This window comes from Alosa pseudoharengus, unplaced genomic scaffold (assembly GCF_046254945.1).
Source record: "Alosa pseudoharengus isolate Yale_2024_CS ecotype anadromous, Long Island Sound unplaced genomic scaffold, YU_APseudo_1.1 YU_APseudo_1.1_scf_4, whole genome shotgun sequence".
Lineage (NCBI taxonomy): Eukaryota > Metazoa > Chordata > Actinopteri > Clupeiformes > Clupeidae > Alosa > Alosa pseudoharengus.
The window spans coordinates 23,713,050-23,732,259 of record NW_027468774.1 but is presented as its reverse complement, the minus strand read 5'-3'; the positions used below and the strand labels follow the sequence as shown (position 1 = coordinate 23,732,259).

At 43.0% G+C, this 19,210-nt stretch overlaps 2 protein-coding genes across 2 annotated transcripts; one reads left to right on the top strand and one right to left on the bottom strand.

Moving 5' to 3' along the window:
• The first annotated feature begins 2,323 nt into the window (after positions 1-2,323).
• gsg1 (germ cell associated 1) lies at positions 2,324-6,900 on the top strand. Its single transcript, XM_076266659.1, has 5 exons — positions 2,324-2,624; positions 4,979-5,026; positions 5,336-5,500; positions 5,800-5,911; positions 6,393-6,900. Exons 1-5 carry the CDS (start codon positions 2,324-2,326, stop codon positions 6,898-6,900), a joined length of 1,134 nt encoding a protein of 377 aa, XP_076122774.1.
• A 545-nt stretch (positions 6,901-7,445) lies between these two features.
• LOC143102045 (epithelial membrane protein 1) lies at positions 7,446-12,878 on the bottom strand. Its single transcript, XM_076265408.1, has 5 exons — positions 12,771-12,878; positions 11,113-11,195; positions 10,437-10,545; positions 8,903-9,043; positions 7,446-8,596 (listed from the first exon to the last, which is right to left on the bottom strand). The coding sequence occupies exons 2-5, from the start codon at positions 11,188-11,190 to the stop codon at positions 8,436-8,438; spliced, it is 489 nt and encodes a 162-aa protein (XP_076121523.1). The 5' UTR covers positions 11,191-11,195; positions 12,771-12,878; the 3' UTR covers positions 7,446-8,435.
• Positions 12,879-19,210: the final 6,332 nt, after the last annotated feature.

Genomic DNA, 19,210 nt, shown 5'->3' with positions numbered 1-19,210 from the left:
CCATTGGTCTCAAAAAAGGATTGGCTTCTGTTACCATGCCCGTCATAACATGATATTAAACAAAAACTCTCTTTCTGGTCAATGTCATCTTTCAATGTTAGCTGAAACAACTCCAACGGAATGGCCTTGAATTCATCTCTACTGTGTGAAAGATCAGTGTACTTAATGCTAGCATGTGTCTACATCTTCAGTAAGGAATAAGGCTGCTAAACCCATCTGACTGTTGTTTCAGCATGAATTCCTGTTATTCCTGTGTGTGCCTGGGCACGTTGTTCCCATTCACACACCTGAAGGCATACCCACTGTGTTTGGACAGAGCTAGTGGCACTGCGCTGTAGGAGTGATGCTAGGACCTCAGGAGGTGGAGGGCTGTGGGTGAACTTACGCTTACCTCACATCAGTATGGTTTGCTGTTGAGTACTTTTTCCCTTCTCTACTGCTTTGCAAGAATTAATGTCAGATTTTCCCTGTCCGGGGTCACTGCTTCAGTATGTGGGGTTTACTAGAGTACTGGTATTTGTCTGATGGCATCCCTTAGACCTCCCCCTTGTGGTGACTCTTGAGAACTTCACAATGTCTTTACATGATGTGTGAAATGTCCATTGAGACTGGTAGATTATGCCTGTATGTAAAACATTTCAATCTATCAACAAAGCTGAAATATTTTCAGGCCTTAGGTTAACAAGGTTAATAGATTATAAGTAACTGCTGTATGAGTCTCCTTGTTATACTCTTGTATTATTTTATATATGGGTTCAATATTTCATTTCATATTCAATTTTATCATTTTGTATTCAGTCAGTGGACCAAAAGCATTGATTTACATGAAGAAAAACTATGCGGAAGAAACATAGCTTCTTTACTCTGTGCCATTCTGCACTTATTTTTCTTGTGAATTGTTTTTCTTTTAGCTCTAATGCCAGTGCAGATAGAATAAATCACAGAGTCTAATGCAGTAAACGCTTCAGTCAGACGGGTGTAAGGTAGCCAGTGGAGATTATTTAAGGGAATATGGAGCAGATTGAACAGTGTTGTCCTGTGTGGATTTGCTGCTGTATCGATGGATTAAAGTAGACTGGAGCTTAAAACTGAGTGTGCACACACACACACACACACACACACAGACTCACTGACAAAAGAGACCAATGGAGAGTAACAGCTGCACTCACACACACACACCATGGAGGTCAAAAAGGGGTGTGTGCTGACAGGAGAAATTAAATACAGGGATGAGGGGAGGGGTTCCACAGTCCCCAGGTGAAATCTCCACATGGCTCATGGGGAAACAGCGCAAAAAGAAGGGCTAGATGACCAGCGGTAAGTTGAATAATATCGATTTTCTATTATAGACATTGTTTTGTTTTACCTGTTATTTCGACATTTCAAACAACAAGCACATAATGTTAAGCTCTGCTTAATCATCGGCGCCGAAAACAGCATGCATGTATGGCAAAGTAAAGGCGCAATGTAATTTGAATTTGATGTGTTTTTTGTTAAATTCACGTTGATGAACTTCATGTCAACCCCCTTAAGTATAGTGTGGTGTTTGATTAGATTTGTTGTAATTGCTTTGGCCACAGTTGCATTTCCTTCCCCCCACCCTCGGCTGTCCAACCTCATTCCCTCATATTCTCATGCCCATACATCCACTTTGTCCTGGTTTGGTTTCTGCCTCCTAATCCTTAATCAAGTCTACCTCCCTCACAATAGGCCCGGGGCAGATTAAAACTCTCCCCTGCACTGCACACATCTGAAATAACTAATCACAGGGAGCATAGACTGATCAACATAAATTGAAGAGGATTTTACTAAATCCTGCTGTTTTCTAGTGTTTACTGTCAGTAGGGACGAGTGATCTAAAGACGGGCTCACCGGAGAGTGGTTATGCTCAAAAGGAGTCGTCCTGGTTAGATAAGTGCTCACTTCATCCTTGTTTGCATTTCCACACTCTCCTCTTCTTTTCTCCTCAACTGCTTCTCTTGCTTCATCACTTTCCTGAATCTCCCTGTATTTTTTCGTCTTTGTCCTCTGCTCTTTTTTTCTCCCATTTTCTTACATTTGTTCTCTGAAACTTTCTCTCTCCCAGTCTCCATCCCTCTCTCATAATCCAACTTTTCTTCCTTGACTTTCATTCCTCTGTGCCTTCTTCTTCCTGTCATCTCATCTGTCCCTCCTTTCCCTTCTCTTTTCCTTCTTCTCTCCTTTCTTCCTTTCCTTATCTTTCCATTCTCTCTCTCCTCTCCTCTCTTGTCCTCTTTCCCTATCAGTCCATTCCCTCCTTCCCCACCTCTCTCTCCAACTCCTCTCTCCCAGTTCTCCGATGATGTCTCTGCTGGAACGCCTGCGCTCCCCGCGGCTCACCTTCGTGCTGACGTTGGTGTCACTGCTGCTGGGCACGGCGGCCGTCATCGCCCCCTTCTGGGTGGAGGGCAGCCAGAAGATGCCCAAGCCCCTCTGCTCCCCTGTCAAGAAGCTCATGTGCATCCAGGTGGAGGACCTGACCAATGGCACGGCCGCTGATGATACGTTCTCCTGGGAGACGGGCGATGACCGCTTCGTCTTCCCCACCTTTCACTCAGGCCTGTGGGTCACCTGCCAGGAGAACATCCTCAAGGATGCCTACGGTGAGAGCTGGTGTGTGTGTGTGTTTGGGGCAGGGAGGGGGTCAGGGTGTGTGTGTGTGTGCTTGCTTGCTTGCTTGTGTGCGTGTGTGTGTGTGTGTGTGTGTGTGTGTGTGTGTGTGTCTAAACTGTTTCTGACTGTAAGATGATTCTCCTGCCATAGTGTGTTTCTTTGTGTGTGTGAATTAACAGATATATTGGGCTTATATTAGGTTTTTGACAGAGAAAGAAATAGATGGAATGTGTGTGTGTGTGTGTGTGTGTGTGTGTGTGTGTGTGTGAGAGTGTGAGTGTGTGTGTGTGTGTGTGTGTGTGTGTGTGTGTGTGTGTTGCTTGCTTGCTTGCTTGTGTGCGCACGTGGGTGTGTGTGTGTGTGTGTGTGTGTGTCTAAACTGTTTCTGACTGTAAGATGATTCTCCTGCCATAGTGTGTTTCTTTGTGTGTGTGAATTAACAGATATATTTGGCTTATATTGGGTTTTTGACAGAGAAAGAAATAGATGGAATGTGTGTGTGTGTGTGTGTGTGTGTTGCTTGGGCGAGGCATTACTGATGTCGACCTTATAGGTCAGGTCAGTGTTTGACCGATAATGTCATCCAAAGATCTCCTAACCTTGTGGGACACAGTGCTCCAGTGGTTCTTTTTTCAAGACAGTTTTTCCAGTTTATTGTTTCTGATGACCTCAGCTGGTTTAGTGCCTTCTAGTCTCACCCGGACTGGACACCAGAGACAAGAGACTAGGACACACATAACCTGTGGGGGTTCAAGAGGGCAAATAAGTTGCAGTAGAACGACAAAACTACAGTAGAGAGGAACAATGGATATGTGTTACATACATCTGCATGTGTGCGTGACTGGGTACATAAGTACCACTCTGCATAATATGTGTGCAGGTATTTATACTAGGGGCCTGCAGAAAAATTGTGTGTGAAGAAAGTGTGTGTGTGTGTGTGTGTGTGTGTGTGTGTGTGAGCGTGCATGTGTACGTGTGTGTGTGTGTGTGTGTGTGTGTGTGTGTGTGTGTGTATGTGTGTGTGTGTGTGTGTGTGTATGCCTTTGTCCATGTATGTGTATTTGTGTGTGCTGTATGTGTCCATGCCGAAGGTCCTCTAAAGAGGATTATTATCACCCTGCTGTTCGTGGAGATTTGGGTTCTAACAGTGGAACTCAATTATGGATTATATGCAGAAAAGGAGAAAGGTTAATTTAATAATAAAGCCCTGGGGGAATAACTGGTCCGAGCCTATGCCCAGCCTAGGGAGAAGCTGATAGAGACGGATTTTCCTCTAGGTGGGAGAATGGATTAACGTGAATACCGTTACAGAGAACGGTTGCCGGTTGTGGATTCTCGGATGCGTACTTGTTTTCTCTCTGTTGTGTCCTCGATTCTCTTTATTCTTTTTTTCATGTATATTTTCATCACAGGGGACCAGCACTCAACATTTCACTGTGTGATGCAAAGGTGCAAAATAGATTTTTCCTAGGCGGTCACTGCAAATCCTGACCTTGTTTTATTGCATTGTTTTCAGCAGCAGCTAAGCTGTTCTCTCCTGTGATTACTTAGAGGAAATGCAATGCACAAAGAATTTTATAGAAATACAGAGTGGCAGAGAGAGAGAGAGAGAGAGAGAGAGAGAGAGAGAGAGAGAGAGAGAGAGAGAGAGAGAGAGAGAGAGAGAGAGAGAGAGAGAGAGAGAGAGAGAGAGAGAGAGAGAGAGAGAGAGGCTCTGTTTGTAAGGCAAGAATGAAGCAGCCCTATCTATCTTATTTTGGTCATGTCCAAGTTCCTGTATTCTGTGTTGTTTCATACCTTGTCTTTGGCAGGGCTCATTTTCATCTCTGGTACAGATCTGGTCTCTGTTTGGCCCTACAGTCCTAACTGATTGAGTTATGAGTTGAGTTAGAATATGAAGAGGGAACTGCCAGCTCCTAGAGTCCTTTATTTATGAATGCAGACATTTCTGAGATGTCTCTGTTTGCTTCAAACCCAGACTGCTGTAGCTGTTTGCAAGCTCACACACGCATACCCCCCCCCCCCACACACACACACACACACACATACACACACACACACATTATTAACGCACAAGCACGCACAGACACATGCGCGCAAACACACACACACACACACACACACACACACACACACACACACACACACACACACACACACACACACACACACATCCATCCTCAGAGAGAGGATTAATTAGGGATGGCAGCCAAGGGATCACGCACATTGATCATGCGCCTGCTGATGACTCAGTGTTGTTTAATCAGGGGATTCTTCCCTGACTTGCATCTGCACTGACTCTCTCTCTCTCTCTCTCTCACTCTAATTCTCTGTTTTCTTGCAGAAGAGAAATGTCGCAGCTTCAATGCTCTTACTCCCGCATCAGAAAGAGGTAGATGTGCGCACTACCTCACTATACTCAAGCCCAAGCCAACAGTAAAAGCATTCTGCCCTTTGTTCTTTCCGCGGCCTTTCCCTCCAGTAGTAATGAGGTTGTTCTTTGCCTCTCTTATCGTCTGTATGCCAGGCGCTCTCCCTCTGTCTCTCAAATGTCTAAATATACTGTGTGTGCAGGCACTGCTCTGTTGACACTCCTACTCATTCTTTCTACTGTCTTACCCTCTCTCTCCCTCTATCCCCCATTTCTTTCTCTCTCTCTCTTTCTCTCTCTCTCTCTCTCTCTCTCTCTCTTTCTTTGAAGGAATTTTATGGCTGTCGGTGGTCATGGAGCTCATGTACATAGGCCTGCTGTTGATCAGCTCCGTGTTGCTGCTGCTACAGTTGTGTCTGTCTGCCTGGTTCCCTGCTGCACAGCGCTGGGGTCAGCTGGTCAATGCCTACTCTGCAGTTTTCACTGTGCTGGGCGGTACGTTTACTACACGCACACGTGCGTACACACACACACACACACACACACACACACACACACACACACACACACACACACACACACACACACACACACACATGCACAAACATACAGCATTTTTACAGTGTGTAAGTGTTTTATGTGTCAACAGTGTGTAAGTGTTTCATATATTGAAAAATCAAGCTCCATGAGTAGTCCCATTCTTTGACTCTCCTTCTTCTCTCCCTCTTTGTCTCTCTCTCTCTCTATCTCTCTCTCTCTCTCCCCCTCTCCCTCACTCTCTCATTTTCTCCCAGGGCTGCTTGGCATGGTGGCTCACATGATGTTTATGCAGGTTTTCCATGTCACTGTTTCCACTGGGCCAGAGGACTTCAAACCACACAGTTATTTCTATTCCTGGGGTTTCTAGTGAGTTGATACTGCAAACATACACAGACATGCAAACACACAGACACACACACACACACACACACACACACACACACACACACACATACACACATACACACATAGCCTACACTGTGTAAAAATATACATAAATATTGTGTTCCACAGTATACACTTACAATGCCCTGGTGGATACACAGCATTTGCTCATTCTTAGTTTTTATCCACACTTTTCTAATTCCCTCAATAACCCCACTGGGTTTTGGGGTCCTCAAGATCAAAGGGCTTCTCATGTTTTAAGTGAGTGAGTCTGGAGCTCTGTCAATTTATTCAAGGGCTCTTTGGTTGTTGCATGAGTGAAGGCATCCTCAAATGAACTGCACTTAAGATGACTCTCTTCTCATCTCGTTGCCTCTTTCTGCCCCCCTTCTGTTTTTTTGTCCCTCTTTGTTTCTCTTTCTCTACCTCTGTTTCACTTATATTCTCATCCTCTGTCTCTCAGCGTGGCCTGGGTCGGCTTCTTGTTCTGCATGTCCTCGGGCGTCTCCACGCTCAACAACTACACCAAGAAGGTCATCATGCGGGGGCCCAAGCACAAGTCCCTGGTCTACCCCTGCCGCAACTTCACCTTTCCCCCGCAGCCCCCACCCACCGCCTACTACAGCCTCCCTCCCCCTCCGCCCTCGGTCCCACCTCCATCGCCCCCCTCCCCGCCCCTGTCTCCCCTCTCCCCGTACTACAACACCTCCCCTGGGGACACCCTGGCCTCTCCCCTCCCCGAGCTCCAGCAGCAGCAGCAGGAGGAGCAGGAGCAGGAGCAGGAGCGCTGGGAGCATCAGGAGCATCAGCGGCAGCTGCTGCAGCACCAGGCCTCTATGCCTCCCGCGCTGCATCCCTTGCAGCACCCGTACTACTCCAGAGCCGCCCACTCCTCCCCCTCCATTTCGCCGTCTGTGTCCGGCCACAGCTACACACTGCAATACTCTGAGGAGGAGTACAGCCCACTCTGATTGGCCTACGTAACCCCACCACCATTACTACCAACCCTCAACACAACTACCCCAGTCTGGCCCTGAGCCTTGTCTGCAATGAGTGGACAACACACATGTGGTTATAATTCTCACTAATGTAAGACTGAAAAAGTCTGACGACGGCACGGTTTCTTTTTCTGGGCCATTTATGATGTAGTATGTAAAGTAGCAATATGTTTACGTTTCTCTTGTACTGTTTATGGTTATGCAATGCATAGATAAAACATAGCACAACTACAAGGGTGAATGGACCTCTCTCTCAACTGGGATTCAAGTGTGTGTGCTGGCCCCAACATGACTTCTGTTTTCTCCTGCGAATCAGATCAAATGTCATGCTGTGTAGAGAGTGAACACTTCTGGCCATTTCTAACCCCTACTGTTTTCCCATAATAAAGATGCTATCACTGTAACTGTATTTGTTTTTGAATATTACATCACTGATATACCAAATACTACAGCAGTGAGATTTATGAAGTGACCGAGCAAAAATTTGCACACAATTAAAACAATGTTCAGCCCATATGTCCAAAATGATTGAAGCTTTAATACAAATTATTATTCTCATGACACAAAAATCACAAAAGTCTGTATTAGGTATACAACGCTCGAACAAGAAAATAAAACACGATCATATGTACACGTGAGTCAGAGTGCGTGAGTGGAGGCACATGATTAAGGTCAAGTAGACAAGGATCACGCCAGTACCTCCTAACAGTGTTCCTCACCTGTCCAACTCAATATTTCATTTAAAAAAAAGAATACCACAAAGCTTTTTATCAGAAGCTTAACCTTAAACACTTCACGGGTTGACCTATCCAGTTTTAGAGTCTGAGGTTAGTATTAATGTTTCGTTTGTCATTATTATTATCATACAGTATTACACTTGTTGTTCTGTTATTTGTGCACATATATTGACTAGTTTATATTTGTGCCACTGAGGGCAACCCTGTGGCTTGTTCCCATAGTGTCAGTATTGTTGGGTATTGTGAGTCACTAAGCTGGGGAGAATGATGGGGACGACTCCCACTCTGAGATTGGATTCTATTCTCCACACCCAAGAGAGTCTTCTATTTGTCTTCCTGCAGGGCTTTGCGTGGCCTGACTTGGTTTTATTTGGGGCAATAATTGAAAAATCAATCAAATGTTTGCAGGATGCGATAATAGCTTGAGAACGTCTGAAGTGATGCATCCCTGGCTTAATAATATGTTTCTTGCTCTCCTTCTTTTTTCGCTTTTCTCTCTCTCTTAATCTCTCTTTCTCCATCGTGGGCGCCATCTGGCAATTCTGAATGCTATTAAAATTGTATTCACTTTGAAATAATTAATACATTAATCAAATGACATGGTAGAAAATGGATGAGGTATAAAAATACAACCTCTTCAAATCCCCCACCTATATATCCGTCTTTACATGTATACAAAAACATAAACAAAAAAAAACACATTGCAGAACGAAATCAAACAATATCAAGCCTTATCATTTGTTAGGTGTAGTGCACTTCATGGGCGGAGGCTCACGCCGTCTTCTTGCGCAGAACAAAGTAAATGATGCAGGAGATAAAGGAGAGGACGAAGGAGATCCAGGCCAGGATGAATGAGGAGCCGTACCAGCCACTGGCCTCGTTCTTGTGAAACCTGTCTGTGTAGATGGACGCGGCGATCATGATGCACAGGCCTGTGTGGAAGCAAGGGATGAACAAATGAATAGAGAGAGAGAGAGACAGAGAGAGAAAAGAGAGAGAGAAAAGAGAGTTTATGTTAGAGAGAAAAGAGATTTTATGTTAGCCAATTAGCCTATGAGAATTCAAATAACTACATATGAGATAAATTGTTTGTATGGATGTCAAGTGCACGGAGGTAAAATTCCAGCTATGTGACAAGTGAAAGTGTGTTTTGCCTACAAACACAAGGTACGTATCTGTGTGTGGACACAGAAAACAAGTATAAGTAGGACATAGCATTTGAATGGGATGATACTTACAGGCTAGGAGCTGAAAGATGCCAGAGAAGGCAAACCTCCTTCCCTTGTCGAGGGTGAAAAGCTGGGCCACGAATACAAAGAGGCCCAGGATGGAGAAGATACAAGCTAGCACTGAACTCGCTTGCACTGCCTGGAGATACTCTGTAGGGGGCGACAGATAGTGACACTGAGTTTCACCAGGAGGACTGATGTTGGCATAAACACAACAGCTTTTCTATTTACATTACATTACATTATATTACATTACATTTAGCAGACACATCTTGACCAAAGTGACTTACATATGTCAGCTATATTACAACTTGGGGTTAAGTGCCTTGCTCAAGGGCACAGCGGTGGAAGCCAGGAATTGAACCGACAACTTTCAGGCTACTGCACGCTAGCCCAGCTCCTTAACCACTACACTACCACCGCCCAATCAACACTACTTGGAATTCAGAACTAACTTGAAAATTGATCATGAGGCGTGATGCACATGTTGGTTATGATATGCTGTGAGAGAGAAGCCTCTGCTGACACCCTAATGAAAGAATAGCTGTTGGAGTGTTTATAAGGACACACCCAACACAAGTCTTGTCTAAGACTTTTGAGATGGCTGCTTCTGAAATACTTGGCATTGACTGGTGGGCCCTCCCTTTAAAATCCCAGCAAAAACATGTAGCTGGTCTATCACAACATACTTCAGATTTGTGATTCACTAAATAATTATTGTCTGACACAGAAATCACAAAGCAATACAGCTTCATTTCAGCCCTCCATAATCAATCTATTTTCTAAACAGGAGCAGAAACACTGTCATAGCTGCAGAGCTGCTATAAAAGCTTGTGTGACATGATGTGAATCACAAAAATAACTGAAACACAAAAGCACACCCACTCAATTACACTGAACCCCCGATTCCCAGCCAAGCACATCTATATCTTAACCCTCCAGCAGTGTGTTTGTGCGTACCAACCAATCACCCACATTTAGTACTACTTCTTCAGTAATTAACAGTAATACTACATACTTCTGTTGCATGTATTTCAGGAGGAGAGCTAGGGGAACTTGAAAAATCAATTTCTGTAGTCAATGAAATAAATGATCATGCGGTTTGGCAATGTGAATATTTCTTAATTCCTAATCACTAATACTAATACTAAAACTAATAATCCCAATAACAATCTAAGAACCACGAAAATGTGCCTCAATTACACACCATCGCATCTAGTCCGACTGTGAACATTGTGGTAGGCCAAATAATCCCTTATGAAAAACAGGTGAAAAACACCAACAAAGATTTACCCTAATGAACAAAAAATAAGCATACTTTGTCTATGCTAAATGTGTGGAGTGTAAGATTCTGTTATTACAAATACAGATTAGGTTTGGCCCATAGTACCCAGCCAGAACTATTTGCTCCTTCTATAACCCTAAGGTAAAGAGTTTATATATATATATATATATATATATATATATATATATATATATATATATATATATATGTCTCTTGTGATACAGAGGCTACAGTCAGAATATACACATTCAAATATACCTTCACTGTAGGTGTGGATATCAGGAAGGTCAGTATAGTTCCATGCTCCATTCATCCACACCCAACGAGCCCAGATATCAGTGGAGATGGTGTCTGTGACCCACCAGGCCTAGGGAGAGAGACAGACAGGGAGAGGGGAATAAGACAATAATGCACAATATGTCTTTCACGTTCTTTCACATTCTTGTGTGTGGGAGCATGTTTGGGCGTGATCTCCTGAAGCAGGAAAGACAGGTGTCTCAGGGAGGAATGCACAGAACTCCAGTGGTGTCCGGTATTTGCTGCACTGCCACACACATGTGTGCGTGTGCCTGCATGTGAACGGTGCACACACACACACACACACACACACACACACACACACACACACACACACACACACACACATCACACATCACACACACAGACACTCAAACATGAAGACTCACTCACTCAAGGTGAGATTTCAGTGATGAAACACTGACAGACCTGTCACAGCTCTGGTATGACAGCAAGCTGAGAAATGCAGCAAGGTAAACAATATGAGACACTCAATGAACCTTCCAGGTACAGACTGTGTAGATCATATCTTTAACTACAATATCCAACATCTAGCGGATCACAGTAAATCTTCACCTGAGAACTGAGGTGAGGAGATTTGGAGATGTGATAATGTGATGCTTGTGTGTGTGCTTACATTGTTAATGGTCGCCACAAGGAGGAGGATGATGCCAGTGAGATGAAGGAGGAAGATTCCAGCTAGAAGTACCAACATGGTGACTGAGAGAGAGAGAGAGAGAGAGAAAGAGAGAGCGAGAGAGCATGAGATTAAATAGGGAGGAGAAAGTGGTTTTAGCAGTGTTAAACCAAACAGAACACACCCCATTACTGATTAACTACATATAAAACAAACTTTGAGTGAATAAAATAGAATAAAATATGTTATTTGGAGGTTGATGAATTGCACCACAGAATTAAACTCACGTGTTGCAACCTTGCCTCCCTATATAGGGTGTGGCATTGCACAGCGTATGACTTTATACTCTAACTTATTTATTAGCACGTTTATCAGCTGTGCGTTAGATCAACTGCTCACAACATATTTAAGTAGACTCAAATGGAGTGTTTGACTGTTTGCTGTATTAAAACAGGAGATGTAATATTCACAATGGCAGGGGAGTGGTGGTAGACAAGGTGTGTTGTAACTTGCCTTGGTCTTTCTATTGAAAAAAAAAAAAGCCACACCTTAACCGCCCAGAATACCTTTTCTTTCCCCTGCCCAGAGACACCTCCCCAAGGTCGGCCTCCAATAGATGCACTTCATATGTTTTAGACTTCAAGTCATTAAGAAACTTTCTCAAATACACATGTGATGCTATGGTATTAAACACATGTAAAAACCAAAACCAAAGAAATCAAATGTATACATTGATTTACTTGCCTACTTGTCATTATCTCCCAAGGCACCACATACCAACAATGACAATATAGAGACAGTCAGCTCTTATCCAAACCGTCAAAACAACTATGATTCATCATGATCATGGCTGAGGCGCTAGGCTCACATGGCGCTCCCAGGTGTTAAATGCCAGCCTTTAAATGGCATTAACACATTGATTGCACGAACGTCTGCGTAAATATTTTGCATAGGCCGACACTGAAACGTTCTGTGAGGATACATTCCTGTGCTATACCCAGCAGGAACAACCTAAGACTGACCTGTGCAGGCCTTCACAATAGTGGCTCTGTTGAAGGTACCCTGTCCCTCTTCAAATGAAGTTAAACCCTTATTTCATTGAAGACTGGTGTAAGATAGAATGGCAGCCCGACAAGCACAAAATACGTTTTATTAAAGTTCACTCAAGATAAAACAAAACGGAAAATTTACCAACATCCTAGACTAAGAATATTGACATACGAACATGATGTGTCGAGATCACTTGAAAGGGCGTGCGCCGATTTTGGGAGACTTCACCCATGATTTCACACCAGCGTTAAAGTGAGGCTTATTTAAGGCGTAGCCTCCTCCTAGTTCAGACACTCTCAATTACACGACAATTTTGTTTTGAATATGTGTCATTTTTACCTGTAATTCGAAACACAGTGTTTCAACAAGCCAAAATCCACGAGCTGTTCTCAAATCACATTGGCACTTGGCAAACCAAATTACGATAAAGCCGGTAATTTACTTTTTAAGTTCATGTTATTTTAAACTAAACTAGGCTATAGCCTAAAGCAATAAAATAAGCACTTCAAGCCAGGAATAGAAATACCCTATAGGGGTAGTCTATTTTTAAGCGTTCCATGCATTTCTTTGTTGACTATTTTAACGCGTTTCTAAAATAACAGCCTTACCTTGTTTGATGCTTCTTAACTCTCTTAACTGTTGTCAGGACTTCTGCTCACTCCTTTACAACTTTGCAGCCTACTGTACTCCTGCCTCATATGAGCGTGCACTCAAACTCTCCAAAACGATCCCCACCCACTGACCAACCTCCAAACAGCCTCCTCCCCCTCTCCTCTCTCTCTGACACACAAACACACACGAAACATATACATTTTGACTTTCAAGTGGATTATTATAGGCCTACATGAAAGAATTCATGGCGGGCGTGGGTAAAGCCGAGAAAAACATTTGAGCCGCATCCATAGTGACTCCATGGTAATATTTTCTCGCATTGATTTATTTGAAGTTTAAATTGAAGCGCACAATAGATTTATGGTGAGCAAAGTCTCACCTCATTGTAAATGAATACATCTCTAACTGTAACACATCACTATTTAACTAACCGGGATTGGGCCATTATAATTCGCCCTAATATTGTCTCGCTGTAATGCTCATTGTTTACTACTGTTGTCCAGGAAAGCGCTCAGAGGAAGCCATATGACTCATTGGCGTTTGAGGAAGCTCAAAATATTGTCATTAAAGTCATCCGTGCTACCATGGAGACCAGTGTAGCTCCCAGAGTAATCATGGCAATGCTGTTGTGTGATAACAGCCAGCCCCAGGATTTGGGTGTGGCGTTACAATCTGCTCTCCAATCCATTGACTGTTCTTCCTCGCATCCCATCCTTGCCAGAGAGGAGTAGTCAGAACGAAAGAATGTAGTTGGTCTGGGAAGAACTGGAAGAGGGAGGGCATGTCAGAGAGAGAGAGAGAGAGAGAGAGAGCAGCACATTTTTGTAAAATGTATCATTTTCATTCCAAGGGCAAATGTCACTATGACTAAAGTTTTGAAGCATTGGCATTGGCTTATTAACTGCGTTAAGTGAATGCACACTGTTCCTGTTCCAGCCACCTTTTCACTTTGGTGGTGGTTGTGGCTGGTGGGTGAATGGATGGGTTAGATGGGGGTCAGGTGAGATCTGCCACTGCTTTGAAGAGCAGCTTGCCTGCACAATATGTTGACCTTGACCCTAGGCTTGTGGCATTCTGTTATGCTCTGACCTCAGTTGGGTAGGATCCTTAGGGCTTCAGGCAGATACTCATGCCCAATGATGACCCCCCCCCCTTTCTGTGAAAGAATCACTATGTCTCCTTTTCTGTATTCCAAATTCGCTTCAATTTAGAGTCAACCTCAGATGTCGCTCCCACAAAGTCATGCTAATATGGACACTGCATTAAGATTCAGCATGCATGTTCTATTGTCTGCCACTTTGCTATACAATAAATGTTTTTTTAAATGTCTTTAAAGGAATACACCAACTTTTTTGGAAAATGAGCTTATACCATCCCAAAAAGTTGGCATGTTCCTTTCTTTCATTTATACAGTTTTAAATTACCCAAAGCAGCAACTTGTTTATTATTACCAAGGTGGTCTATGTTTAGTTGTTTTGCATGTCAGTCAACAAGACTACCATTACAAGTAGCCTATGGGGCCTGTTCATAAGCCTCATAATAGTCTTCTCTCTCTCTCTCTCTCTCTCTCACACACACACACACACACACACACACACACACACACACACACACACACACACACACACACACACACACACACACACACACACACACACTCTCTATCTCTCACTCTTACTCAGACAAACAGCCCTACAGAGATAGAAAGAGAGACATTTAGAAAGTTCCTCATAGAAAAGACTGGAAAAAAAGAAAAAATTGTGGGGCCATATCTACACTACAAACTGTATATAGCTAGCTTGAATGGAGACCCTGCCTTTCACTATCTTTCTCTCATACACTCACACACAAAAACAACTCTTACAGACAGAAAAAGAGCAAGAGAGACAATTACACAGACACACAAACCTTCAATTCTGAGGGGCTTAGGGCGAGGGTGTGTCAGAAATAAAGGACCCAGCTGACTATCAGGCATAACGTGTAAATTGTGTGCGCGTGTAACCTTTGAAAGGCTTGGCTGCCGAGGCCATTCTTACACGGCCTGCCTCCTGGACAATCACAGCTTTGTGTGGCCCTCTCTAACGATCAGTAAACTGGAATGGCCGAACACAAACTCATATTCCAACAGCAAAAACAGGGCCCACGGAAAACCGAATCTGGCAAAGAGCAGAGTTGCATATCATCCTTGTGCAGAACATTTCCAAGGTGTGGGGAATCTCTGCGTCCCGGTGGGACTATGGGAATGCTTGAGGGTGTGTTACACTACTCGATGAGAGTACTCTGCATGAGTAGTCTCAGTGCCCATGTGACTCAATTGTGGGGTTACTCACTAGCCTCAGTGACAGAATGTTTCCACACATGCGCAGGACAATGAGCAGTGCCTGCATGCCAAGTGAGTAAGCGTGACCAAAAACCACCCTTTTCTTTTCCTTTTTTCTCCTCCATAAAACTGTCTCATTGTAAAGGGTTTCCCCCTCTCTATCCATCCCTCACTAAGTCTAGCTCCACTATTGCTTTTGTAGCTGACTACTGGAGACTTGGATGGTTTCTGTTTATATTTGCTTTCTTTTTCATTGGCCTTATCAATCATCAGTCATAAACATGCTGCTACAGTAGATCTAGATGAAAACATGAAATAATACCTAAGCCCCCCCCCCCCCCTCAAGTTGATAAAACCTCACTATGTATCACCATGTTGGGTAATGGTGTTTCGCCATCTGTGGAAACAGTAAACTTACCTGTTTTCCCTTTTCCCACACACAATTGTGCAATGTTCTCTCGTCCACTTATTCTCACACCCACACACCCACACACACAGTATGGCGAAATACAGAATCTCACATTCATTCTTTTTTCATGAACTCTTTGGGTTTGTGATGCAAGCTCACTCCCATCCACCCCGCCCCCACAAACACACACACACACACACACAGACAAACACACACATACACACTGCCAACAGAACAGCTGGCATATCCAAAGCAACCAACTACTTCCCACTTCCCTCGAAGGGGACAGCTTGCCTCTCCGTCTTCCGTCGGGTGTGGTGTGAATGGTGGCTTCCATCTTGCTCATGTGTGCAATAGGAGGTACCTACCTCCCAGTGTCTTTCGCTACCTACTTCTCAACCAATCACAGCAGAGGTCTTTGGCAGTACCTCTCCAGCCTTAGGAAACTGGCGGGTGTTCAGTACCGAGGGCCCAGTGGCTTGCTAAGTCTGGTTCCTGTTAATGTGGGTTTCCATTCCTGTCCTTCTGTAGTAGTCTGCAGCCCATAGCTTATTCATAGTGCGTTCGTCCTGTAGATGCACAATGAAAGGGTAAACACAATAGAACGGCCAAGTAGCAGAATCAATATCAAGTAGAGGTTCAAAGACTTAACGTCTCAGCTAGACTTTACTTTCCCTGGCCAGCTACACAGCCGGAATAAGAAATCCTACAAAGAACACTTTTTTTCAGTCAGATGAGGACTTGCAGGTTGTTGAAGCTGAGCGTACTATGAGGGTGTGACAGACCTGATGAGAACACCTCCATTTAACTTTTCAAGCACAGTCAGTTAAGAAAATACAATGCTTTCTTCATGATGGCTTTTCTTACCACTGAAAACATAATTTGCTCATGAGTAATCAGTGACTATTTTGAGATTTTGTTTTTCATCTGAAGTCTTCCAGAGAGTAAAATGACTAATCTCTCACCATGCAGGAGAAGCCAGTCAGGACATCTGACAACTTTTCCAGTTTTCAAAGGCTAGTATATACAATGCCATGTACAAATGTCCTAGGACTATTTAAAAAAACTGAAATGAAACTTCTCTTTTGATTTAAGTCTGTCTGTAGATCAACATAGAAAAACTATGGTGTTGAGTTCATTTCTTTAACATAATGGTAATTGCTTGAGCCTTAAAATGTGTTCAGTATATGCTTATTCCATTTGATTTTATTTCTGTTTGAAGAAATATTCACATAAAAGAAAAAAATTCTCAGTTTTTGAATCACTTTCTTCCAAATTTACCCTGGCATCTAGGAGCACTTCATACTCACTATGCCATACATCAAAGAAAAAGATGATAAAAACAAGAAAAAATGGTACCGTCTCATTACTGTGTTTTTGTTGCATGCTGTGTTTTCCCTTGACATGTCTATCCACTTGACTGTATACATTGTTTTGGTTCAAACATTTTGCCACATGAAAAGACCAAAGTCTTTCACTTAGTTGGTAAGTTTGAGGGAGTATTTACATTCCAGAAAGAAGAAAAACTACTCGTATTCGTCTAGGCTGTTCGTTGCCATGGTGACCACTTTCTTTTTATCCACTCCCTTGCCCTGGCTTCCCCTTTTGGCTTGGTCTTCATCTTTTTATAGTGTGTACATTTTTATCACATTAAACTCTGGATGATCATTCGTTGTCTTCTGCCTAGAACACTGCCGTGCTCCTCCTATTCTTTCTGTGCCACCCCCCTCGCCACCACAGCCACTGAGCCTTTTCTGTCAATGAAATCCAGACATACATATTTTGGTTTGAAACTTTGAAAAGAAAACAGCTCCTCGCAGTAGCTAGGCAACCCAAAATATGAGTCATCATTCAGCCGCACCCATCATCCCCCACCCCCTCTCCTCTCTCTCTTTCTCACACTCTTAATCTCTCACTCAGTCTTTCTTTACTGTGGTATTGTTCAGTCAGACAACAGTGTACAAACTATGAAGGAGTTTCATTTGTGTGGATCAATTATAAAGAAAAGTTATGTTTGTACTGTGTTTATGGGTGTGTGTATGTGTGTGTGTGTGTGTGTGCGGGTGTGGGAATGCATGTGGTTTTGCTTTTGGGTGACGGCGTGATGGTGTATGTTTGTACAACTAAGACAGAGATAGAGCGGCATATATTAGCTGGTATTGCACCACCTATCGCCACACAGTAAACTTAATAATGAATCTTACAGAGATACTCCACTAAAACGGTTTATGTTTGTTTGTTCATTACCCTTAGTTTAGCTTAGCTTTTTTCAGCTGCCACTGTAACTTACTTCCTTACTGTTCTGTTCTCACTCAGGGCTGGGCTGCCCAGAGGCTCCACGAGGGGAAATGCAGCTGAAACACTCTGGAGAGAACAACAGATGTGTCTAACATAGCTCTGCTGACCTCTAGTGTAGAGTGGCAGGGGGACAACAGTCAGGGATAGGCCTGGCTATTAGAAATTGTCCACCATGGATACAGTTTCAATTAGTGATGTCAAAATGTGGGTGGTGTTTGTTTGTATGTGATGTTTTCTGTCAAAAGCAACCATATTTGTAGACCTCACATAGCAATGCAACCCTGAGGCAGTTATTTTTTGAGTGCCAATGCATAACCTATAATGTGTGTTGAGTCTGGATCCCATATGTTTTCCTAACATAATACTTTGGTATGAGATGGTGAATGGTAGGAAAACAGATAAATATAAAAAATGGGAAAACATCTGTCATATCAGGAAACAATACAAAGAATAATTAGTAAGCAAAAACAAAGGCAAAAGTAGTAAAAAAAGTAATAAAAGACAAAGTAGAATAATTATCAAGGCAGATTCAGAATTTGTAACTCGGCACAGTTAGCAGAAAGCATCTGAGAACAGTTTGGTCTTAAGTCTAGATTTAAAACTGGCTACAGTTGGGGCCTTTTTGATGTCATCCGAAAGTTGGTTCCACAGCTGAGCCGCATAGCAGCTAAAAGCTGCTTCACCATGTTTAGTTCTAACTGTAGGTTTTACTAGCAGGTTTTTCACCTGGGACCTGAGAGGACGAGAAGGTGTGTACTGCTGAAGCATGTCTGACAAGTATTTAGGTCCTGCTCCTTTTACTGATTTATAAACAAGCAATAGTGCTTTAAAGTCAATTCTGTGACTTACTGGAAGCCAGTGCAAGGACTTAAGAATTGGAGTAATGTGGTCAGTTCTTTTAGTTTTTGTTAGAATCCTAGCTGCTGCATTTTGTATCACCTGAAGCTGTTTAATAGTCTTTTTAGGAAGGCCTGTGAACAGTCCATTGCAGTAATCAACCCTGCTGGAGATAAATGCATGAATGAGTTTCTCTAAGTCATATTTTGACATCAGCCCTCTGAGTTTGGCAATATTTTTGAGGTGGTAAAAAGCTGATTTAGTTATCGCTTTCATGTGGCTGTTGAAATTTAGATCACTGTCAATTAATACACCAAGATTTTTAACAGTATCCTTTGCCTTCAACCCTTTTGTGTCAAGGAGAGTGGCAACCCTAAGTCTTTCCTCATTTTTACCAAATATAATTACTTCAGTTTTTTCTTTGTTCAGCTGAAGAAAATTTTGAGACATCCAGGTGTTGATTTGTTCTATACACTGACACATAGATTCAAGAGGACCATAGTCGTTTGGTGATAGAGCTAGCATTAACTTTGAAATCATTGGTCCAGCCTAACCAATCACATTGATCAGGG

Coding starts and splice junctions, on each gene's coding strand:
- LOC143102045 (XM_076265408.1), bottom strand. CDS start 11,190: ATGTTGGTACTTCTAGCTGGAATCTTCCTCCTTCATCTCACTGGCATC. Junction 10,546..11,112: donor TTGTGGCGACCATTAACAAT/GTAAGCACACAC, acceptor CTCTCTCCCTAG/GCCTGGTGGGTCACAGACAC. Junction 8,597..8,902: donor CATCTTTCAGCTCCTAGCCT/GTAAGTATCATC, acceptor GCTTCCACACAG/GCCTGTGCATCATGATCGCC.
- gsg1 (XM_076266659.1), top strand. CDS start 2,324: ATGTCTCTGCTGGAACGCCTGCGCTCCCCGCGGCTCACCTTCGTGCTG. Junction 2,625..4,978: donor CATCCTCAAGGATGCCTACG/GTGAGAGCTGGT, acceptor GTTTTCTTGCAG/AAGAGAAATGTCGCAGCTTC. Junction 5,027..5,335: donor TACTCCCGCATCAGAAAGAG/GTAGATGTGCGC, acceptor CTTTCTTTGAAG/GAATTTTATGGCTGTCGGTG.